The sequence below is a fragment of the Cottoperca gobio genome, chromosome 23 (assembly GCF_900634415.1).
Source record: "Cottoperca gobio chromosome 23, fCotGob3.1, whole genome shotgun sequence".
NCBI classification, from domain to species: domain Eukaryota; kingdom Metazoa; phylum Chordata; class Actinopteri; order Perciformes; family Bovichtidae; genus Cottoperca; species Cottoperca gobio.
Window position 1 is genome coordinate 14,499,782 of NC_041377.1, and position 23,916 is coordinate 14,523,697.

At 40.1% G+C, this 23,916-nt stretch overlaps 2 protein-coding genes and 1 pseudogene across 2 annotated transcripts; 1 reads left to right on the forward strand and 2 right to left on the reverse strand.

The window, feature by feature from the left end:
• Positions 1-1,744: 1,744 nt before the first annotated feature.
• Positions 1,745-6,901, reverse strand: lmod2b (leiomodin 2 (cardiac) b). The gene is made up of 6 exons (XM_029462048.1): positions 6,447-6,901; positions 5,651-6,042; positions 4,796-5,056; positions 4,472-4,687; positions 3,431-3,868; positions 1,745-2,053 (listed from the first exon to the last, which is right to left on the reverse strand). The coding sequence occupies exons 1-6, from the start codon at positions 6,724-6,726 to the stop codon at positions 2,027-2,029; spliced, it is 1,614 nt and encodes a 537-aa protein (XP_029317908.1). The 5' UTR covers positions 6,727-6,901; the 3' UTR covers positions 1,745-2,026.
• Positions 6,902-8,363: 1,462 nt separating this feature from the next.
• On the reverse strand, positions 8,364-16,411 carry LOC115028437 (ankyrin repeat and SOCS box protein 15-like; annotated as a pseudogene).
• Positions 16,412-17,392: 981 nt separating this feature from the next.
• On the forward strand, positions 17,393-23,584 carry LOC115028426 (uncharacterized). Its single transcript, XM_029462214.1, has 7 exons — positions 17,393-17,502; positions 18,893-19,000; positions 19,109-19,165; positions 19,259-19,417; positions 19,546-19,705; positions 20,079-20,179; positions 21,613-23,584. The coding sequence occupies exons 1-7, from the start codon at positions 17,491-17,493 to the stop codon at positions 21,775-21,777; spliced, it is 762 nt and encodes a 253-aa protein (XP_029318074.1). The 5' UTR covers positions 17,393-17,490; the 3' UTR covers positions 21,778-23,584.
• The last annotated feature ends 332 nt before the right edge of the window (positions 23,585-23,916 follow it).

The window sequence follows — 23,916 nt, forward strand, 5'->3', positions numbered from 1 at the left end:
TGTGGCAGCACTGCTTGCTTCCATAGAGACCCCGACCAACACATACGGTACACATGCAAATAAACAAAAACATTTATAGAAGCGACGGTGCATTTGTCTTTTGACCCTGTCCATTCTTACGCTCAGTGTTTACTTCGCTGTTGAAACTTGTTAAAAGGTATAATTTATGCGGCTGATAAAAATCTTTTGGACTTTTTTTTATGGATGATTCAAAAAGCTGTCTGTTGCATATAGATAGAATCCATAATTATATACATTTTACAAAAAATATTGTTCAAGATGTCCAATAACCTGAATTTAGCTAAGTAGAAAAGTAGAATATTAGGACAATTATTAGTGAAATTGCCCTTTAATGCACTTCAAGCTAGATTGGCATTTTAGGATTGTAAAGCATGCTTAAAGTTAGCACATTAGTAGAATAGTTTTCATTTGTAATTGGCATAACTGCGTACATTGGGAAGGAATGCAAAGGTCAAAGGGCCTGAGTGTTGTGACTGCAAAGCTCAAAGGATATTCTGTAGCTCAGTGTGTTACATTTCCATACAGTGCATTGAAATCCTCCTTTCATCCTGAAATAAAATCTCAAATTCTATATGAGGAGAATGTAGTGACCACTCTTGAGTGCAGAGACCCCATTTACAAGCAGGAAGTCTCTACATTGTATGCATGCATTTGATAGAAAGATCTCCCCATGGACAGTTTGACCGCTGTGACAAAGTGATGTTCTTGAGTAGAGGATGTTTTATTCTTAGGTCACTTAGTCTAAGGAATGCATTGATCATACTGAGCTGCTGCACTTGGGACGGCCATTAAGGACTGTTTATCAGCATAGGAGCTTAACTCAATAATGCTTTTTTTTATCATGCAATATTACATCTTATACTTGTCCCCTCCTGCAGTACTGCCCACCATTTTCCTACGCACACAACAGCTTTTGGACCTAAAACAATAAACAAGAATGGCAATCATAAAATGTAGATTTAAATTTGGTAGCTTTGGGTTGTGTGAGGTTCTTATCCATAGTGAGTGTCTTACCTACAGTAGATGGAGGTCGGCACAACCCCAGTCTGAAGAAACAGTCTATGTACTGCTGAGGACAGAGGCAGCAGCAAAAGTTTTATAACGTTGCCGACCGGCCATCTACTGTAGTTAACACACTGACTGTGGTTAAGTACCTCATACAACATTCAAACTATCCCTTTAAAGCAAGAAAATGTATGTTTAAATTAAAAGTTGAATTCATCAATAAAACCCGTAGCTTATGGTGGCTAGTGTTACCAAACTTTAAGTAGATGTTGCCCTGTTAAGGGTTAGGGTTAGTGTAGCGTTGCCCAGTAGTAGCTTCTCATTTGATCTTGTGATTTTTTGTTTTAAAGTTGATGTCTCTTGTGTGATGTCAGTGTTACTAGTATCTGAGTGTCTATTCTTTCCCTTCATGTGTCCTGCTTTGTGAATTGTTCAAACAAAGTGCGCAGCAGCCCTGCTCTAATACACTCTGACAGGAGTGGGTGTATTGTGAGTGTGTCGAAGTGGGAATATGCATCAGTGGTGCTTGACCAGTAAACTGACTCACTGATAAAATACTGCTGCATAACAGCTTGATCCTTTTTTTCTTTCAAATGGAGCTCATCCAGAAACCAAAGAAGAAGAAGAAAACAGCCCACATACACTGACAAGTAGTATTGTAAACACCAAATGGCTATATTAAGAAATGAATACATAATTCAACCAACAACAGATCATATGTACAATTTTACAAGAAAACAACAAATTAGAAAACTTATCAGTAAACAGTTCAGTCATCTAATGTCAAAATTAAAATAGAAATACCTTTTAATATTTCCAATTATGCTTAAATACTTGTAAAAAAAACAACAACTTGTAAAGCTATTATTGCAGTGCAATTTGCTTTTTCAGTTTTTGCCTCCTTAGCGATCCCAACATGTTTTCATCTTGTGTCATCACTCCATTGGCAGATTCCCCAATTTCCATGGCATCGAATAAAGCTCTTTTACGTCCGCTTGTATTATCGTAGGTGATGTGGGACTTCAACCTGGAAAATGTCAACGCTATGTCAGTTTTATACAGGCAGTGAAAAAGGCCTTAATGCTTTTTAAGGATTATGATGGGGGACAGAATCGAGAGGAAAGGACACAAGTGTCATGATGTTAGCAATTATGACTTCTGAGGCCATGGTTACAAGAATTTAGTTTTCAAACTACATTTATTTTTCATTTGAGGGTTGAAGCTGATTCATAGTGGCCATTATTCTGGGTGTTGGCAGAGTGCAGACTACAAGCAGAGATGTTCAAGCAAGTAGGGAAGACAAGTATGGAAGCCCATTTCCGCCAATGTGATGGAAAAAATGTAAGTCTCAAAATAATGAATAAGTATCTCATAATAATGACTTGATATAAAAACAATTTTTATTATTATTTTGATAACTTTTTTTTATTATTTTGCAAGTCATTATTTAAAAATATTCAGTCAAAAAGTTTGTCATTATAGTTTTGTCACCTTCGGACAGAGCTAGGCTTGCGGTTTCCCCCTTTTTTCCAGTCTTAATGCTATGCTAACCTAATCCGCTATTGGACATGACCGCTTTTCTTATTGTTGACTTTTTCAAATGATGCTTTTTAAAGGAGATTTTTGTGGAATACGTATATTATTTATTATAATCTTCATAAATAGTATCTTTCTTGCTTAGCTTGCAAACAAAGACATTGCATCAAGTCTGTGCTTGATGTTCCTCTGTGGGGTCAACACATGACGTGTTAGTGGGCTGTTTTTGTTGGATGTGTGTTGTTGGTGGGTGCATGCTGTAGTGTAACGTGTCATATCTGTCTTTATCAAAGTTTCACCGAACAGTTTCTATAAATACCTTCACTAAGTGGCAGGAATTTCACAGCTAGGAGACCCCGCCATCTGAGGGCAACGCCGATTTTCCACTTGAACAAAGTAACAAGCTTTGCTAATGCTTCAGCCAAGGTAATACTTCACTTCAAGTTCAGACACATTCAATCTCCAGTACAGTTAATGTAACTTATTGTTTAAAAAAAGAGATAAATAAACCTGAATGCTCATGTCTTTGTTTTCCATCCATTTTCTCTTTGTATCAGCTTATCTTCCTATTGGCTTGGCTAACATTATTATTGGCTATATTTTCAGGCTTTTCTATATCTCTCTTTGGCTGTAAATGCATTGTGATTATACCACAGTGCACAGTTCCAGCCTACCCAACTGGAGACAGAACATACCATGACTACCAGTACATTGCGTTTTTTGCCACTCAATATATTAACCCAGTAACCCAGCTTCAATCTAATGCAGTAGTTAAGGGACAATACCACTGATAACTAGATTAGAAATTTAAAAAATGGCATGTTTTGACTAACTACATTCCTGTTGTTGCACAAATCCCTCAACTTACTCGTTTCAGGCTGCGGCCGCTGCTGCTGCGAATGGACTCCATCAGCTGGTCGTGGGCTGACCTCATTGGCGTAGATGGCCTGCTGCAATCCTCCCCTCTCCTCTCCACATACACGGGCCTCAGCGCGTTCTTGAGCTCCTTCAGGATGCTACTCGTCTCCTCTTTCCCCTTCTTGCCCTTCTTACCTTTTGTCTTTCTCACCTTCTTGCTGCCCGCCTCGTGTGCCTTGATGACCTGCGCAATCATCCTGGTGGGTTTCTTGTTCTCCCGATGAGGGAGAGGCGGTGGTGGAGGAGGTGGGGGAGGAGGAGGAGGTGGTGGAGGGGGAGGAGGAGGTGGAGCAGGAGGAGTCTGTTTTTTAGCCAAGTCGCTCCGGGGGAGTTTGGGTGAGGACCAAGGAGAGGCTCTGGGTGAGCTGTAAGGTGATGAAGTCCCTTTCTAGAGACAGAGAGAGGAAAATGGAATATTACAAATGTATTCATTCAGCTCGCTTACGCTGGAAGTTGCACACTAAAAATTCCCATTCAAAGTACTTAAACCATCAGCTGAGGTTGAAGCACTGAAAGGATGTGCAGTGTCAGTTGAAGCGTAAGAATTTAAATGAGCTCAGGTGTCATTTGAAGTGTAAGAGATGGAAGCATTTCCATTTTTTTCCAAGTTAAAGTCCTGTAGGCAGAGGAATTGCCAATGTGATTACTGAAAGCAGTGGAAGCCGCAGTGGGGGAGTTACAAGTGAAAGCAGTTGAAATGTCAGCCGTTGTCTAAACAATTGAACTGTCAAAGCAAAACTGTTAAAGCGTATGAGATTAAAGTTGAATTATAAACTGAAGTGTAGCAATTAAAGCAGTTAAAATGTCAGTTGAATTGTAAATGATTAAAGTAAACTGAAATTTAAGTGAAGTGCCGGAGAAAGCTAAAGCATTTGCTCCAAGCGGCAACCTCCGGGTGGCAGTCTTTGTATTGAACAGCCAGATCTGAAAAGATTCTCATTCAGGTACAGCCCTACCTATTTTATTAGACATGTCTAATAATGGCGCATACCAGTGCATTGGTTCTGGGGTTAACGGCTCCCTCCGGGGCCCCCTGTTGGCCCTGCTGCTGCAGTTTCTGCTCCTGCAGCCGTTTCTGTCTCTGACGGTCCTGGTTCCTTGTGAGGATCCCCGTCATGCTCATCCTGGGCCCAGGCAGGTGGAACTGGTAGCCCAGTTTGATCAAGGTGTTGTTTTCCCTCAGTATCTTCACCATCTCCATCTCTACCTGCGGGGGGGGGGGGGGGTTTGAGTAAACAAGACATTATTACATCTTGTGCTTAGTGGAGATTTGTTTAATTGAGACAAAATGGGAAGCGAGTGAGGAGGAACTTACCTGTCCTCCACACATGTGTCTCTGATTGTGAAACCGAAGCTCAGTCAGGGTGTTGTTTCCAGGAAGTGCTTGAACCAGCGCCATCACGCCCTTTCCAGTCACATAGTTGGACTCTATATTCAGACTGATGATGGACGAGTTCTCCCTCAGCATCTTAGCAATAGCCAGAGCCACAGGGTCGTCGGCTCGGGTGTTCGCGAGGCTAAAGACCCGCACGTGTGTGTTGTACCTCAGCGCTTCAGCAAATCGGATGAGGGTTTCCTAAAAAGTAAGTTACAGTATTTTAAGCATGAAGATAGAGTATAATTTGACCTGTATGGCAACCAAAACATATATCACACTCAAACTTTGAAACAAGAAGCTTTAAAAATGATTTAATGCTAAAATTATAGTTTGGAAATTGACACCAGTGGTCACTAGCGGTCAAAGCACCCCTGAAGACATTAACACTTCAGTAAGGCCAGTGTTTACATAGCTGACACAGAGGTCATCCTCTTGTCACTCTGCCAAAACACTAAAATAAGTCAAATAACCTCCTTAGCTATAACTCACCATTGAATAAACCACACGTTGATTTAAACTTGAAAACTGGGTGGCAGTCTTCATATTGAACTGCCAGATTTTCCAGTCATTATAATTGGTTGTGCCAAATATGTAACCTCCATTACATAACCATAGCAAGATGCCCGGTTCCAAAAATAAACTGGCGTAGGATCAAAAGTTACTCAACAGTAAAGACCAGGATGCTAGCAAGCTCGATGTTGACCAAACTCATAGCTAATATAGAAACACAGGAACATGGGAAAGGTTAAAGGTTTGTTTACATAAGTGATGTGCTTGTGTCGGCATTTGTACCTGTGAGATATCGTCAATGTTGTTGAGATTAACCTCTGTGAGTTCAGGGTTATTGTTCAGAGCTCGTTGGAGAGCTTCGTCGACAACGGTCGGGTTTCCGGTTGTGTTCGGGTCGACAGGTGGGGGGGGAGGAGTCAGTCTCATAGGCTCCACCCTCTGGGGTTTCAATAGCATAGGGGTGTCGGCCTGTGACATCAGCGCCCCAGAATCCTTTGAGGGTTCAGGTTTTAATTTATTATCTTGTTCCTCTTCCTCCTCTTCATCATCTGACTCCTCCTCCTCATCTTCTTCCTCCTCATCTTCCTCCTCCTCATCTTCCTCCTCCTCCTCCTCTGGTACAGCTTCTTCCTCATTTTCTACTTCTTCTTCATCCACCTCCTCTTCCTCCTCCTCTTCCTCTTCTTCTTCCATTTGTTTTTGTGTTTTGTGCTTTTTCTGTTCTTTCTCATTTTCAACATCTTTTTCATCCTCTTCGCCGCTGTTTTCTTCTGTTACACACTCCTCTTGTTCTTCATCCTGTATTTTGATAACATTTTCAAATCAAATGCTGTAACATGTAAATGCTTAAAAACATATAGCATGGATTGTGTGCTAAATTATTGCAGATGGTTTTAAGGCAGCTGTGGAGGAAAGAGTGATTTGTTAAGAATTTCCTTTTAGTACTTCAAATGACTTGTTATTTTTAACTTTTATAAATAATTTGTCTTGGTTTCCATTTGATACAACTTCAAACAAGCTGGCTTTGCCCCTGGCATAAAGGAACAAATGCCAAACAAATCTAATAAAACATCAGTACTGACCGGTTTGGGGCTTCCTCCACCGATCTCGTCCTCCAGCAGTCTACGTGTCTCATTTTCCCAATACTTCATGAGGGCCTCTCTGCTGAAGGTACCAGTCGGGGTCTTATCCGTCTGGTCTTTTTGTCTGAGTCCTGTGGGCACGTTGGCGTCAGGATCAATGTCCACCAGCTCCTTTTCCAACTCAGCCAACTCTTCAGGGCTGAGGGAAGCCAAAAGCTCGTCCTCATCGACATCTTCGTACTTACTCAACTCTCTGCGGTACCCGAAACAGCTCATGGCCGGTCAGTATAAGTTTAAACTACTGCAGAAAAAATACTTCTTGAGTTGTTTCTGTCTCCACCCCAAAATTAAGTGGGTGTGTGGGAATAGAAGTTCCAACAAAAGGTCCACTGTGAGGTTGCTGGAGGTCCACGGACATAAGCGATCCAGTTGAGGTGATACTTGCCGGGTGAAGTACGTACCCACTCCAGTCTGAACCAGATCTATCCTGGCCAGCCGTATTGCGGTGAGTGTGTTGTGTGTGTCAGTGTCCTCTCCTTTCTAATCTCGCCAGCTGCTGTTTGGGCCTTAAGAGAGGGATCAGAGGGGAACGTACCAAAGTGTGGGCCCCATGATGCAGCGTCTTTTTTGGGAGGCACTGCTCTGAGAGACAGAGCCACAAAAAGCATGTGAGCTCAGAGACTGTGGTCTGTCAACGTAGCAGTTCGTCACCACGGCCTGTGGGGCTTTGTTCATGGCCAAAAAAGACCAACTGGACCCAACAAAACAGAACTAGAATGATAAACAAAGATAAGGTATCGCCTGTTAAGCCTGATCTCTGTCCTTTGTTGTTCTTGTCAGTTGATCTGGATAGTTTTGAAACTGTTATAATATGGCAAAGATACATATGGAGGCAGGGATAAACAAAGTTTAGGGCTGATCGGTATATGGATGTATTGCTACTTCACGATTAAGGTATGGGCTGAGATATGTAATGTTTTTCTTTTATTCGTTTTTTTACCCCTCACTTGTTGGCAGTGTGATAGCTTCGAGAGGCACAAACAAACACAAAACTTAGGCCCTAAGCTCCAGTAATGTGTACAAGAATTCAGCTTCTAGAGTTTTTAGCCACACTAGCAGGATGGCTCTAAGGATGGCGATGACCTGTCAGTTGCTCCACTACACTAGTGGTGCTAATTAGCCAATGTTAGCATGCTAACACCTTAAACTAAGATGGTGAACGTGGTTAACATTAAACCTGCTAAACATCAACATGTTAGCATTGTCATGGGTGAGAACATGCTTTCATTAGCATTTAGCTTAAAGTAGGCTACAGCCTCACAAAACTGCTAGCAACAAGTCGACTCTTGTTTAAATGCTTTAACTTTATTTGACCTTTCAAATGAATAACAGTGTGGTAGAATCATGTCAATAGACTAATCCTGTGTTGCATCACAGGATTTGTGACGTAAAGTAGCTTGACCTCAATAGTAAGTCCATCATTTTTTGTTTTTTTAAATGTAGGTCTGGTTGAGAGCCGATTTACTCAACGTGAATCTATAGAATGCAAACCTAGCTGCTGTGAGGTTACACCTGTGTCTCTCACATGCAAACACGTGACTAGTATACCATCAACGCCATCACACTAAATCCTTCACTCTGGCACAGAGAACATAGTAAAAGAACAGGAATGTTGCTGATAATATTAAGGGCTTTAAACAGCTCATAGTTCTGTTTGTGCCAATCTGCCATTCAGTGACACGTTGTGTTTACACGCAGCCATTCCCAGCACAGAACAAAAACACTATTGCTGCAAAAAAATATCATTGTTTATTATAAGATAACAAAACATTCATACTAACAATACATACATGTTATATTTAAGTAACAATACTATTCTTTTTTTAAGTAGTCAAACCCATATTGATTATCACAATATGTCACAATATGAACACTTAAAGTCAGTACAAAGTGAGAATAATGTTGTCCACCCACACAGGTGTTTTCACTTAACCTCCTAATTAGACCTCTTCTCAGGAATGCACATGTTGCACCTGTTAAGGCGGGACAACGCACACCTAAATCATTCTGATTGGTTGATGTAGTTTGGTGACCTCATAGAATACCCTGCCCAACTTCTCTTTGAGCAGAGGTCTAATTAGCGTGAAGTGAAAACACCTGCGTGAGTGTACAGTGCATTTAGGGAGCAATCCCAATGCCCCCCACTTGAAGAGTTTGAGGCGCAAAGTCTGTGAGGGTTTAGGGCTGCACCACTGTCAAATTGCCAAGTGCTTAATTGATCTCTCGCAGACATTTTGAGTCCTTTATAACAATTTCTGCATGAAAGGAATTGCACTCAATCCATAGCTTTGTGGCATTAAACACAGGGTTATCAAGGGAAGCTCGGAGGCTTGAAAAAAAAAAAAAGGTAAACAAGGCTTATTACATTTACTCAGAAACATTACCATTTGGATTATTTTTTCCCTAATTTATTTATTTTAAACCAACAATGGCTCAAATACGCCGTTAGAAAAAGAAGATGGAATGTGTTGCTCATTGCAAAAGGTTAATGAGACATTTCAATTGTTTAAGACTGGGAATAAATAATTACTCTTCTTTTGTGATGCATACAATAATTAGTAGGTACAGTCACACACCGCAAGTTTGAAAATACATTCCCATTTTGCATATTTTGAAAGAGTGATTAGTGCTTTTTCATTAGTGTTTCAATCACACAGGTATAAATAAAGTGTGTTTCACGTAGAGGAAAGGTCACCATACAGGTCGTACTCTCTGTAGGTCAGGTAGTTCTTTAGTCTGGGAGGATAATGGACAGCAGCCACAGCTTCGGGGTCGTTCAGCCTCCTGAAGCTCATGTGACCTCTGATTACCAGTCGACTCAAGTGCTGCAGAGACCGTGGCTTGCCTGGGACACACAAACAAACACATAACCTCTAGTTACATATTCCTAAACATCCCCATGGCTTAAAATCCTGGCTCTTTTAAAAAAGAAAATGTGATTAAAAAAGTAATTTGTTTGAAGTTTTACTCGGTATGTCAGAAATCTCGTCCCACTCGGGAGTCTTCTCCAGGACGCGTTTGAGGACGGGACAGATGTTGACAGACGTGTCCGACGTAGTCCAAGAACATCCTCACAACGCTGCCGACCAGATGTGTGAGCCACGACACCGATACAAACTCACAGAACTGAAAGAGGAAAAACAAATCAGAAATGTGATTTATTGTATATGTTTGGTTATTGGTTCATTGATTTGTCACGTGATGAACTGACACTGTATTGCTCTGTATTACTACAGCAGATGTGAATATCTGCTGCCTCAAATGGCTCTTACTGAGATGACGTTAGGTTCACTGTAAATCTGGTAGACTTGGTTATGCAGGTCAGTCCAGGTGCTATCCATTTCTTCACTGGCAACATTGGAAACACCTACCACGGACGCAAAACAGTGTGTTTTACTGAATTCCTAATGAAATAATGCAACTTTACTGAAATCAAATATGGTAAAACTCTTTCCATTTTACATACGGACCTGTTAGCTTGATATCCACTGTTGAGCAGCAGCCGCAGCATGACACGGTCCCTCAGGCTGTACTGCAGGCCAGTGGGGAACACTGCTTTGTTTATCACTCGGAAGTAACAATTACAACAGCAAAGTACAGAGGAGTCTTCCTGAGGTCCCCGTAGTTCTCTGCAACAAGATTTAGGGGTCAATCAGATGCCAGAAAGTCATCTTATTGATGTTGTGCTTTTCTTCAACACTTATTAAAGGACTGTTCCAATGGTTTGAAAGAAGCTTATTATCTACAAGAAAGTTTTATAAAGAAATTACTTCTTAGAAAGCTGCTGCTTTCCATTTATAACACAACGGCATGAAAATGTTAAAAACCATCCCAGTGGACACTCTTTATTCTTTGTTGGTAATGATGTCGCAAGCAGTGACCCTTTTAAACTTGTCATTTGTGGTGCATGTAAGGACGTTACGATCTGAGAGTGACAAGACTTGTAGGCTGTCTTTATTTAAAGTTACTTTTTTGAGCAAGTATGTGTGTGAGCGAGTTGTGCCCTACCAGAGATATATGTGCCTAGCAAGGCGTTGACATCATATCCTTTCTGGATAAGCAGCTCCAGACACTCGACCTGTCCCCCATCAGCTGCTGAGTGGATGAGGTTCTGGCCAGAGAGATGGATAGCTCTCTTTGCGGTGACAGGGATGAGAGTCCTCAGGACTCTACAGAGAAGACGTTAGAGAAGAGTCCCCTCAGCAAGCTGATCGTGAGGCTCTTGTCAGGACAACATATCCCAGACAGGCTCGTAACTGCAGCACCAAATTATCAACAAAATGATATATGACTTAAAAAAAGACTTATTATCTGCCCACAGTAAATGTAAATCCTAAATTTAGAAAAGCGGGGCGGGGAATAGGAAGAGAATGAAGAACAGAAACAGTGAAAAACAAAAAGCTAAAAGAAGAAAACAGGACATCGAAAAAAATGTTCATTAGTGGCTTGAGCTAGAGTGTTGTTCAGTGACAGAACTGCAAAACAGAGATAAACAGAAGGCTCTTTGTGGAAATCACCACAGTGACGACCCTGTAGAGCTGCGAGGTGCAGAGAGAGGCACTGATCAATTTGACTGCAAAGTAAGATGTAAAAGAGTGTTAATTGGACTCATGGCATTTCTGTCTTTCTGAAACTGGACTACACTTTAAAACTCGAGATATTATCCAACATTAGGCATGGGAATATTGCCATATCCAGGGTGTTAGGAGGATTGGGTGCTCACAGTATGTGTCCCTCATATGCAGCTCTGTGGATGGGCAGCTGGCAGGCGTAGTTGGCTACATTCGGGTTGGCTCCGTGCTGCAGGAGCAGCTCGACACAGCCCAGGTTTCCAGATCCTGACGCATCATACAGGACTGTATCTCCATTGCTGGCCTGGGCACACACATCACCACCTAGTGGAGCACAACGGCAAATACACCAAGGTCTGATGAGTGTGGAAGAAAATGGTGTGTTGTTACTCAACATACAAGTATGAGAGATGTGAAACAGCATTGTTAGAGTGTTACCTTGCTGTATGCGTATATCCAAAGCTTCAGTGTTGCCATATTCAGCTGTGAACCCCAGAGGAGTCACCCCATGCCCGTCTCTGGCAGTTACTTTAGCTCCGTGTCCAAGCAGCAGCATCAGAATAGCTGGACAACCCACCGGCAGCAAGAGATAGGAAGAAGATGGAAGAGAGGAAGTAAGGAGAACATTGATCTAGAACTTTATCCTGGATGTTGAGTTCTGATTCTCTCATACTCTAGCTAGCAAGTGTCAAGGTTCACCTTTGCAGCTTCATGGGTGGCCGTCCACTTAGTGAGAAACACCTGCTCCACAAAGGCCCCACCCGTGACGAGGGATACAACCATGTCGTATGATCTCTGTCTCACTGCTACAAAATGTAGAAAAATACAAGGCGACATGTACTGATGTTAAGCTAGCTAAGGCAAAGCTAAGACTACAGCTATGGTAGCAGCTCTGTGGGCTGCATTTAGGGACAGCTGTGCTCTGAGCTAAGTGCTAGAAGAAAGCAGGTATAATGTTTGCCATGTACACCGAAAACATAACCTCCTTGGCAGAGGTAATGAATGACATGCTAATTTGCTAATTTGCTGCCGCAAGCTTCATGTTTTGCTTTTGAAGTGAAGTGATTTGTAGGTCAAGCAGACAAAGCAACCTACATTAGCAGAGGATGTACAGCAACCAAAGAGATCCACCAATATATAGCCAATTTGTAAAGTTTAGGATAAGTGAGTGACTGTGTGTGTGTGTGTGTGTGTGTGTGTGTGGTGAAGCTCCATTCTGCAGCAGCGTCCTGACGTTCTCCACCAGGCCGGCCTCTGCTGCCAGAGTCAGAGACGTGTCCCCGTCCTCCGTCTGCTCCTCCAGGGTCAGGTCTGTGGACGCCAACATTGCTACAAAAACACCAATAAAAAAAGTATGTTAAAGTTGGAGATATACACACTTTACATGTTTGTTTGTTGTTGTTTTTTTTATCAAACTGCAGATGCTAGATGCTCTTTTCTTTCAGACTTCTTGCACTGAGCTCTCACCCTGCAGCATCACATTCAGAATCTCTCGCTGTGGCTGCACAGCTGCTGCATGCAGAGACAGCCGCCCCCTGCTGTCGCTCCCTCTGAAGGCAGACACACAACCTGACAGCTCCTGCAGCGCATACACATCACCTGTGGAGACACATGCAGCACACACAGGGAAACATGTAATGCTCATGGAGGGAATACAGTGAGACGCAAACACAAAATCTTTCTTTGCTTAATGTTACGGAGTTAAATAGGAAGCTTGCCTTTTTGGATGGCGGCCATTATCTTCATAAAGTTGACACTGTTTGGTTCCTTCCTAATGAACCAAAGGGTGGGTCACATGAAAGATTTTACTCTAGGTGTTGATTTCTCCTTAAATGATGTAATTCAGAATTTCCTGTGAATTTAGAATCTACACATCTTTTGTGAAGATTAAAGGAATACCTCGGCCGCAAAATTACCATTTGTATATCAATAACTCACCCTATGAGGTTTTTTTTTTTTTTAATGAAGAATTCAAAAACTGAGACAATTCTTGATGAATTAAAGTAAATGGGGGGACCACGTTTAATAACAGCAAAACTACATCTAAACATCTGTTTAACCACTGTTGTGTAAACCATACACCCCAGCTCACTCACTTCACTCTGTATCGGCCAATCGGCTCGCTGCTCCCTCACTACGAGTGGGACCCAGATTCCCCTCAAACAAAACCCGCCTGTTTGCTATCCTGGCTCCAAAATGGTGGAACGACCTCCCCATTGATGTCAGGACAGCAGACAATCTTCACACCTTCAGTCTCAGACTGAAAGCTCACCTGTTTCGACTGCAGGCGAATGAAAAAAAAACTGTTCTTTGTATGTTGCACTGATATTGGTTTGGCTTATTTGTAGCTAATAGTTGAATTTGTATTCTATTGTTTCTGTATGTTGCACTTTTATTTGGCTCATTTGAAGCTATTAGTTCTGCATTTAAAGGATTGTACCTATTTGAAGTAAATGTACTTACAAGATTCTTGCTGTTCGGAGTTGTATCCTCATGATTATTTGCACTTATTGTATTTTTGTAAGTCGCTTTGGACAAAAGCGTCAGTTAAATGAACTGTAAAGTGATGTAAAAAGATCAAATAAGTACGTTTGACAGGTGGCCCCATGCATAATAATGTAGGCATTTTGGACTCTCACCTGTGTGTTTGTATTGAACATGACCGCTTGTAATAATAATAATAATAATAATAATAATAATAATAATAATAATAATAATAATAATAATAATAATAATAATAAGCTTTATTTGTATAGCACCTTTCATACAAGAATTGCAGCCCAAAGTGCTTCACAGCAATAACATAACAATTAGTACAAGAATAAGAGCATTTACAGTACAATAATGAATTAATAAGTGTTGATGTAAATGAGTCTGAAGTACCATTATAAAAATAGCAGATTTAAAATAATATGAAATAGCAGATAAAATAGCAGAATTAAAATAGTATAAAATAACATTGGCACACCAAAACATTCAATGTTAAACCAGTAATAATTCACCATTAAAAGGCTAAGATAAAAAATATATTAAATATCACCATTAACAGGCTAAAGTAAAGAGATATAAAATATCACTATTAAAAGGCTAAAGTAAAAAGATATGTTTTTAGCTTACTTTTGAAGATATTGAGCGAGCTTGCCTCCCTAATGTCTTCAGGTAAAGTGTTCCATAGCTTTGGTGCATAATTGCAAAAGGCTGCATCCCCAATTTTCTTTTGGATGTTTCTGGGAACAATTAATAAACCAGTAGTGGATGATCGTAATGTTCTTGGGGGCACATAGTTTATTAAAGAGTTGGCAGTGTAACTTGGTGTGGTTCCATTTAGGGCTTTGTATACAAGAAGGAGGACCTTAAAGTCAATTCTAAAAGTTACTGGAAGCCAGTGTAGAGTGGCTAACACTGGACTGATGTGGTCTCTCCTCTTGGTTCTAGTCAGCAGCCTCGCTGCAGCGTTTTGGATGAGCTGAAGTCTCTCTGTTGTTTTTTTTGGGAGGCCGGTAAAGAGTGCATTACAGTAATCGAGTCGGCTTGAGATAAAAGCATGGATTAGTTTTTCAGCATCCTTTTGATTTATAAATTGTCTGATTTTAGCTATAGTTCTAAGGTGGAAGAATTATGTTTTTGTCACCTTGTTTATGTGACATGACATTTTCCTGGATTCATCCATACTTTCTCTTTTTCAACACAACATAATTTCTGTCAAATGTTGTATTTGTACTATGTTGTTTATCCTGTACACACGACATCTATTGCACGTCTGTCCGTCCTGGGAGAGGGATCCCTCCTCAGTTGCTCTCCCTGAGGTTTCTTCCATTTTTCCCCCTTTAATTGTGGGGTTTCTTTTAGGAAGTTTTTCCTTGTGGATTGCGAGGGTCTAAGGACAGAGGGTGTCGTAACCTGTACAGTCTGTAAAGCACACTGAGACAAATGTATAATTTGTGATATTGAGTAAGTTTCCCCATGTTATTCAGCATCATCTCTCTTTTTGTTAAAGGACCTACTAGTAGGATTTCAGTTTTTTTCTCATTTAATTTTAAGAAATTATTGCTCATCCATTTATTTATTGCTGACAGACAGGTGGTGATGGAGTTAATAGCTGTAGTATCATTTGGTTCAGCAGAGATGTACAGCTGTGTGTCATCCGCGTAGCTATGGAAGCACACAGTGTGTTCTCTAATGATGTCCCCCAGTGATAGCATGTATAGGGAGAACAGTAATGGACCGAGGCAGCTCCCTTGTGGAACTCCAAAGTGGGCATCATGCTTCTCTGACACATAATCTCCAAGCCTGACAAAATACTTTCTCCCTTTGATATATGTTCTGAACCAGTTTAATACACAGTCAGAAAGACCAACCAGTTTTTCTAGACGATTAATTAGGATGTCATGGTCGATCGTGTCAAATGCTGCACTCAGGTCTAGCAGGATAAGAATTGAGACCTTGTTTGTCAGAGTTTAGTCTGAGGTCACTACTTATTTTAGTCAGAGCAGTTTCTGTGCTGTGGCATGCTCTGAAGCCTGATTGAAATTCCTTCAGGATGTTGTTTTCTTTAAGAAAGGAGTTTATTTGGACCGAGACTATTTTTTCTAGTATTTTGCTGATGAATGGAAGGTTATATATTGGCCTGTAGTTGGTCAGCGTATTACTGTCTAGGTTAGGTTTCTTTAGCAAGGGTTTTACAACGGCTGTTTTGAAGACGTCTGGGAAGATGCTCGTTAGAAGAGACGCGTTTATAATATTTGTGACTTGAAACTTGAAATGCTGTGGAATATCCGCTTAAAGAATGCTGTAGGTATCGGGTCAACACAAGAGGTGGAGGAGTTACATTCTATCACAGTTTTATGAAGCTCAGTTAATGTGATGCAGGTGAATGTTCCCATGGTTACATCACAATGTTTGCAGATGTTCTCTGTGTCTGCATCATAAGTGATGCTGGCTCTGATTGAAGTTATTTCATTATTGAGGAACAATGCGAGTTCTTCACACTTTGATGCAGAGGACTGCGGAGGGGTGGGGGCAGTGTTCAGTAGTTGGTTAATAGTCGAGAATAGTATTCTAAAATTTCCAACGTTCTCTGTGATAATCTTAGAAAAGTAATCCTTTCTTGCCAGCTGCATTGCTTTACCATAGGCAGCCATGGATTCTTTGTAGATATCGTAGTTAACTGTGAGCTTAGTTTTCCTCCATCTTTGTTCAGCTGCTCTACAAGTCCTCTTAGTCTAAGTAACATTGCTGTTGTTTAACCATGGGGAGACATCTTGAATGCTCTCTCGAAGGGCAAACTCAATAAGTTCCTCATTTATAACTTCCTGTTCGAAGTCGTCCATTTCTGTAATAAAGGAGGATTAAAAAATGAGTCTTGCACAAAATCAGGCGTCGCACTAAACTCACTTACGACACGTTAAAGTCACATCTGCGTGTCATCCTGTCCACAGCTGCAGGCATGCAACTTGTTAACAGCATAGGGCTGCTAACATAATGCCCTTGAAATTGTGCCGTGAGATACATTAGTATAAATCTGTCACATCTGAAATCAAACCCATGTGTTTTTTTTTTGCTCGGTCCTCGGATGCCCGGGTTATATTTAGACGTGACCTGGATGACCTGACTCAGCTCAGGGTGCCTTCTGCCTTTTCACTTCCAACACCCCTATACAAGTATTCCTTTCCCTGATTGCTACACTGTGACTTCCTTCAAATTAGGTCATTTGACATGTGAACACAAGACGCATATACCTGTTTACAGAGCATTCCATGAACAAAGTATTCTTGTGTCACGTTCCCACATTCCACAAAGCAGTTATCTCAAAGATCACAATTTCTAACACATTGCACTTTTTTCCTCTTTTTTTTCTTATTGATATTGATTTGATAATAGAAATCAATAATGGTTATTGGATTTTACTTCATCTTCAATTACAGAAAAGGTGTATTTGCCAATAAAACTTCGACAAAATAATGAAAAAAATTCAATAGATTATAAGAAAAAAGAAAAAAAGAAAAGATGATGGCTGGAAAATCTGCTCCCACTAAGATCTCTTATAATTTTATTTTCACTTTACAAAAAAACCTGCTTTGGGAATAAACTTGACATATTCCAAACAAAATATTCCCTCCAGAGAACAAGCGCCCACTTTCTCCTGACGAACAAATTGACACGTGGGAGTTTATGGAAAAAGTCTCAGACAGATTCTGTGTGTGACACGGTGACTCAGCCTGTAGGCGGCCTCTCCACCGCGTCAAACCACTTCACCAATCTGTCTGGAGTGAGAGCAGATTGCCAGCCCATCCTCAAGTTTCACTACACGCTCGGACATCACACGCATACGCACAATGAGCTCTGTCTTTGAACTGAAAACACTTCATTTCATGCACCGGATTTGAGCAACCACGGATTCTTGCTCCATATGAGGAAGAAAGTAAGTAGCAGAATTTAATTTCTTTCCGGTTGCACTAACTGTGTGTTGTAAAAAGTATATGGACTGATATACTGATGCAGCTATATCAAATAGTTTAATTCTCACTTGTGTTGTGCTTGTTTGATATTAGAATATTTGTGTTTGCAGTAAGATTTTTTTTAATATATATATATATATATATATATATATATCAGTTTACTTTACAGTGTTTTTATGTTTGAGTGTCAGATTAAATGTAGTCTTCATTCATTTTTAAAAGGTGAAAAATGTGTTAACATAAGGTATAAATACTACCGTTCAATAATATGCTTGTAGTATCTAAAAAAAAAGTAAGGGTTAGTTACTAAGAGGTATTTTAACGTGTTAAGAGGTCTACAGTAATTGCTCCACATACTGCTGGTGTTGCAGTCTCGTGAAAGGGAAAGTGAAGTGAAATGACCCAGAGACTCAATATCAAAAGAGATCAGCGAGTGTTCTCCCAGAAGTCCTTCTGCACATTCACTTCATTCAGCTGCTCAAACATGTTTTATTATGAGAATGGAAATTCCTTTGAAGCTAAACACATTCCATGCCTGTCACCCTGGCAACTTTGAAGAGTGATCATCAGATTTGACCTCATTGCATTTAAATCTTAAATCTTTAAAGTAGCAAATAGACATTTCAGCTGTCAAATAAATGTCCTCAGTCACGTCATCTACTCCTGAAATGGTGCTGAAGTGCTTCTTTTGCATCTACTGTCCAAATAGTTTGTAACTAACTATCATTTAAGTTAAATGAAGTAAATGGAACCAGATCATTTCTGGCATTTTTGCTTTAAAAATGACAAAAAGAAAACGCGCGTTAATTAATTGACTATTAGTTGCAGCTCTACTTTGATATATTAGGAAACTAATATGAATAACCTTTTTTAATTTTGAAAGAAAGACACCTGTGTCCTTGATAACAAAGTAAAAGTACTATTTTAAACTGACTCTCTTTCAGAAATAGATCATGTTTAGTTTTTTTAATGCAATACATAACATTTCATCACTGCATGCACTATGCATGTGTGTACTGTTTTGTATTCGAGCCTAATGGAAATGGCAAACACAGTGAAATGTAGACTCTGCATTTAACTAATCCTAGTATTAGGAGTAGAGGGCAGCTATTATATATACAGCTCTCAGGGAGCAGTGTGGGTGCCTTGCTCAAGGGTTCCTTGGCAGCGCCCAGGAGGCGAATTGAGCAAACTGAGCGACTGCTGCCCAAAGAAGGGACTCAATAAATAATCTTTGAAATATTTGTTTGATTAACAGAGACTTGATTTGCTTCATAAAAATAAACAGACACAATATTTAAACAGTACTATATAATAACTTGTTAATATACCTGTTTTTTTTCTGTCTTTTAGATCTTGAAAGCACCTTGTCTCCTCTTGAGTCTGTTCACAAGTTTGAATCTCTGCTCCGGAAAATTTGGGACGCCGATAACTGATGATGTGAGCAAGCTGTCGTTATTGGTGAGTTGCTACAGGCTTGATGCGCGTTACATACATGCATCACATTCATATGTTTGTCACATGATCTTCCAGTGTATGTATTTGTAAAACCTTTCTCTGTCATTGTAGACGCAGAATATCCCCTCTGATTATGAGATTCCTGTTAGTTATATTCCCAAAGAAGTGGTATGTATGAAAGAAGTGAAAGCGGAAATAATGTGAAACAGATGATTAATTATTGAATTAAAGGATGAAAATCTATTTGGTTCATATCTCCAGGCTGGCACGTGCTGGGTGGTGTTGAATATCTATCCTTTGGAGCAGAGTCTTCGAAAGCTAGCCAACATGTTTGGAGCCATTTCCTCCAACAAAGAAAACATAATTGTCTTTGTTGCGATGATGAAGAGTTTACGCTTCACCTTTGACCACGAGGAACTGGTACGTGTGCAAATAAGCGCTGCAGCTCAGTTTTAGTGAGGAGTGTCTAATATTCAGGGAATGTTTTGCAGACTTAATTGCAAAATGTAGTTATTTCAGGATTGCTTCTTGTCACATTGATCCCCCAGGAAACAGCGATGCAAGTCTTCCAGTGTCACTATCGGGAAGGGAGCTTAATGTCTGGTCTTTACTTTGACTACATCAAAGACGTCTTACATGCCGCCTCTCAAGGAACATCGGGCTTCTCGTGCAAGCCGCCACCGTGCCTTAATCCACAACAAACACCAGGTACAACCATTCATTTGCATTTAAATTTTTAATGCATGCTTCGACAACTAAACCAGCTCGTAGTGGCCTATTAGTGGGCAGATATTGATTCCATGGTCAAGAACACACAGCTGAGGATAGGAAGCGGATATGTGACCTTTAACACACAATTATTTTTAATTAATTAATGGAATTTTATCATCATTAAAAGCAAGTCTCACGCATCACTTGTAAAAGCCTGCTAAGTACATTATTACGCCACTTGACCTCTCAAAAGGGAACCAAAGTGAGTATTTATAAATGACAGAACAAACAGAATCCTTTCTAATAGTTTAATAATAAATGATTGAATAGTAGCCACTTTCAGATTTATATTAATATTTCCTTGTTCCAGGTGGTCAAGAGGAGGGTCGAAAGAACAGCTGGTCCAACAGATATCCCTTACTTCTGGCTCTCATCCCCTTCACCGCTTGTGTTATTATCATAGTGTGGCTGGTAAGTCATTGAGCCACTACTACTTTTGGTAAAAACATGAAAATTACTTTTCAAAAAATCTGCATGAAGAAACACGGACAGAAAATACAGACATATTTGTAACAACACAGTAATTGAACCGGCTAAATGGTCATAACTTTGGTAATCCTTACATTTTTCAACATTTTAATTGGTCCAATACTTTGTTGTATGGTGTTTAGTGCTGTTTATAACATGCTATCATGCTAACACACTTAACTGAGATGGTAAACTGCTAAACATCAGCACGTTAGCATTGTCTTTGTGAGCATGTTAGCATGCTGATGTTAGCATTAGCTCAAAGCACCAGCGCTACACAGAGCTGCCAACGTAAAAGTAGACCATAGGCTGTATATAAAAAGTGGACGTTGTCGCCATGACGTCATCCATTAGTTTATGGACTACAGTTGAAGCCTAGAGTTTGGCGTTTTGGGCGTAGCCATCTTGTTTTTTTTTGCAACCAGAAATGACACAGAGGGTGGAAGTATAACCAAAAGCTAAAGAAGACATTTTAAGGCAACCAAAAACGTTACAATTACCTTTCAAGAACTGAAAACACTCTATGAAAGAGTTAAAGTTGTAAGACAAAAACACAGAGAGCATCCAAAAATGAACTGTCAATAACAAGGAAGCATAAAACATACTCGGCTTAAATGTCTATTTTACCCTAAATGGGACCATAATTCTTTTTTTTAAATGAACATCATGCTGTATTGAAGGAGACTTGAAATTAGCATCAGAAAAATGTTTTCTGAGGTTAGAAACTGTTTTATTCCTTTTATTGTGTAAATTGTAAAACAGCTTCCACACTATTCAGGCAGATAATTGCCTGTATGTATAAAAGGGCCATAATGTCAAACTCATAAGGGATGAATAGATTCTATACCACAATGAGCACTTATTGCAATTTCTAAGACCGTTTTCAGCCAGGCCTTCCGGCTCCTCAAGAATGAAAAGTTCAGCTGGGAGTCATTTTACAATTAGTTATTCAGAGAGGATGATATCTTGGGTATATATTATAGATGGCATATACCCCAAATTATTGTGGTTCTCTTGGTTTTTGTAATATTATGAGAAACCTAAGAGCCACTATCTAAAAATACCATCCTTGGTAGTAAATGTTCCATCAACTACACTGACTCTTGTGCCTTTGAGTTTTTTTGTGGTTCAACCTAATAAAGCCAACATGATAATGTGTCTTCATTTTCGTGAGCACTTCCAGGAAGGCAATTCTTGTTAAGTTAACAAGTGCTCATTAAATATTCATCGGTACTTTGAAGCTCCGTCATTACCTAAAGTAATGATTTCCGCTTTGGAAATGTATTCTTTTTTTTATTTGTTCACCATAGAAAACCGGATAGAAGTGTTGTTCAGACTGTGAGTGTGATTTTCTATCTTTCTTTTTTTACTTTTAGGTCAAGTCTGGGAGGCTTTTACCAGTCTGCAACTCTGAAAATAGTCAAATGGCACCTTCTGACACGATCCCGACTGTGTCTATCTCCATCCCACTTCAAACACTCACCCACGCTGCTGACACTCAGCCAGTGGGGGAGGCGATCCCTGAACATGAGAGCAGATGAAGCATGATTAATAGAAAAAAAGGGAAATCTGGACTGCAGAATAACAACTCGCTCTCCAGGTTGTTCTGTTATCCTGCTGGATAAACAAGTGTTTTCTGACACTCTGTCTTTGCTTTCACTCAACTCCAGTGCGTGGACCCGAGCTACGAGAGAAAACTCACCTGCATGCGAAGGCGGGTGTGTCACAAAAGCCCCCCAGGCACTTCTAGCACTTAACCACCCAAAGAGGTTTTTTGGGACCAGAGGAAGAACTCACTACACAATGGCTGGTTATGTGCCAAAATGGCTGGTTAAGTACATTAATTGTCTCGTCTTGGCCAGTGTTTAACAGCGTTTGCCTTCTCCGAGCAGACCGAGTTGGGTTTTTTTTCATTCCTGCCACCCTGAACCGTTGCCATTCAGGGTGTTGTCGTGCTCCAGTTTTGATTTGCGCTCAAATGTATGGCCGGAGCCTCGAATCAAAAATGTTATTACACTGTTTGGAAGACGTTCTGAGATGGGACACCTGTCATCAATTTGTTGGCAGGTGTTTACGGAGAGAGTCCTTCCGCTGCTATGAGTCAACAGCAAATGCATTGGGTGTATATGCAAAGAAGCACATTCCTATCAATACTGCTTATTGTTAATGCGTCAGAAGTTAAAGGGTGATTTAAGTTGCATTTGATCTCATGCAGCTTGTCTTGTTATTGACATTATTCAGATCTGTCACAAATTACAAACCTGCTAGTCACAAACAACACGCCGAGCACTTCAACAAGCGTTCTACTTTGTGTATGAAAGATCTGACCAGATGGCTGATAGCCATCGCCAGAGGCCCCTTTGAATCCTGCCATTGTATTTCAAAGCTGTTGCTCAGTGATCTATAGCTGCTGCTGGCCACAGTGTGTGTGTGTTTTTAATGCCTTATTCACTGAGTCAATCATGTTCAGTCATGAGAACATGACTCCCCGAGTGTGAGCGCTCTTGTACTGTATGTGTCAGAGAGAGGGAGCGAGAGACAGGACAGACAGGATGAGGGAAAGTGAGGGATAGGGATGGATAGATGGATGGAGGGATGAGCTCAGTGAGAAGCATAAGGAGGACTTGTTCTCGCCACAAAAGAACTGGCCGTAGGCTGGAGGAAATGCCAGATACAAACACGACTGATGTCGGCAGATCCCAATGAGTCGACAGGCTAAGAATCTTTCTAGACCACAGGCTATGTAGCCTCATCTACAGAGGATGGTTAGTATTTAAATACGTTTTCTGTATTCATATGATTTACTGCCAAAACACATCAATGAAAGGGGAAGATATACCTTTATTAATATGCATTAGACAAGGTTTACAAATTGTTTTATTGTCTTTCTGGTGACCAATTTGTATAATTTTCCTTTTTGTATTTTGTGGAAATGGATGTGTATTGTATGTGAATTAATTAAGTTATTTTGTTACAATATAAATCACTTACAACATGTAATGAACCTTTTATTGTAATTCAAGTCATGAATGTACAGAGGATAGACAAAATACTGTGAACATTCTGGGAAAACACATTTTATCCTTAAAGTAACTAAATCATCATTGCAAAGCGTGCTACAGTGGCGGACTATAATGATGATTTGGTCAATGCCCTTTTTTACTAAATAGTTACATTACTTTGTCTAACCCCTGCAAATGGCCAATGAGCAAACGCCTGTTGTCAGTATTACTGTATGTGTATATGTCCACAATGTAAAAAAATATATATATTGGTGCATCATATTGTTGTCGGCAAAACAGTGATGCATTACTTTTCATTGCCATGGCTATTCATTGCAAAAATAATACCATCAATAAAAAACAATTGGTGATTCAATTTGTAATAATCAAACTGCAGTTGTATTTTATTTGTTATGCAACACAAGGATCAACGCTGGATCTTGTTATACTGTAACTCCTTTGTTTTCTTTGGTCATTTAACTATAGTTTCTTTAGAGTCTTTTATTTTTAGTAAAACTACATTAAGACATGTAAAAGTACGTGTACGTGCCAAGCCCGTCAACATGGCAAAAATATAATTAAAATGCATTATAAACTAGCTGGATCATGATTCATACCGCCAATTGCTATTCTGTAGCACTTGCTCCTTTACATTAGTTTCAAAAGACTGTGCTTTTA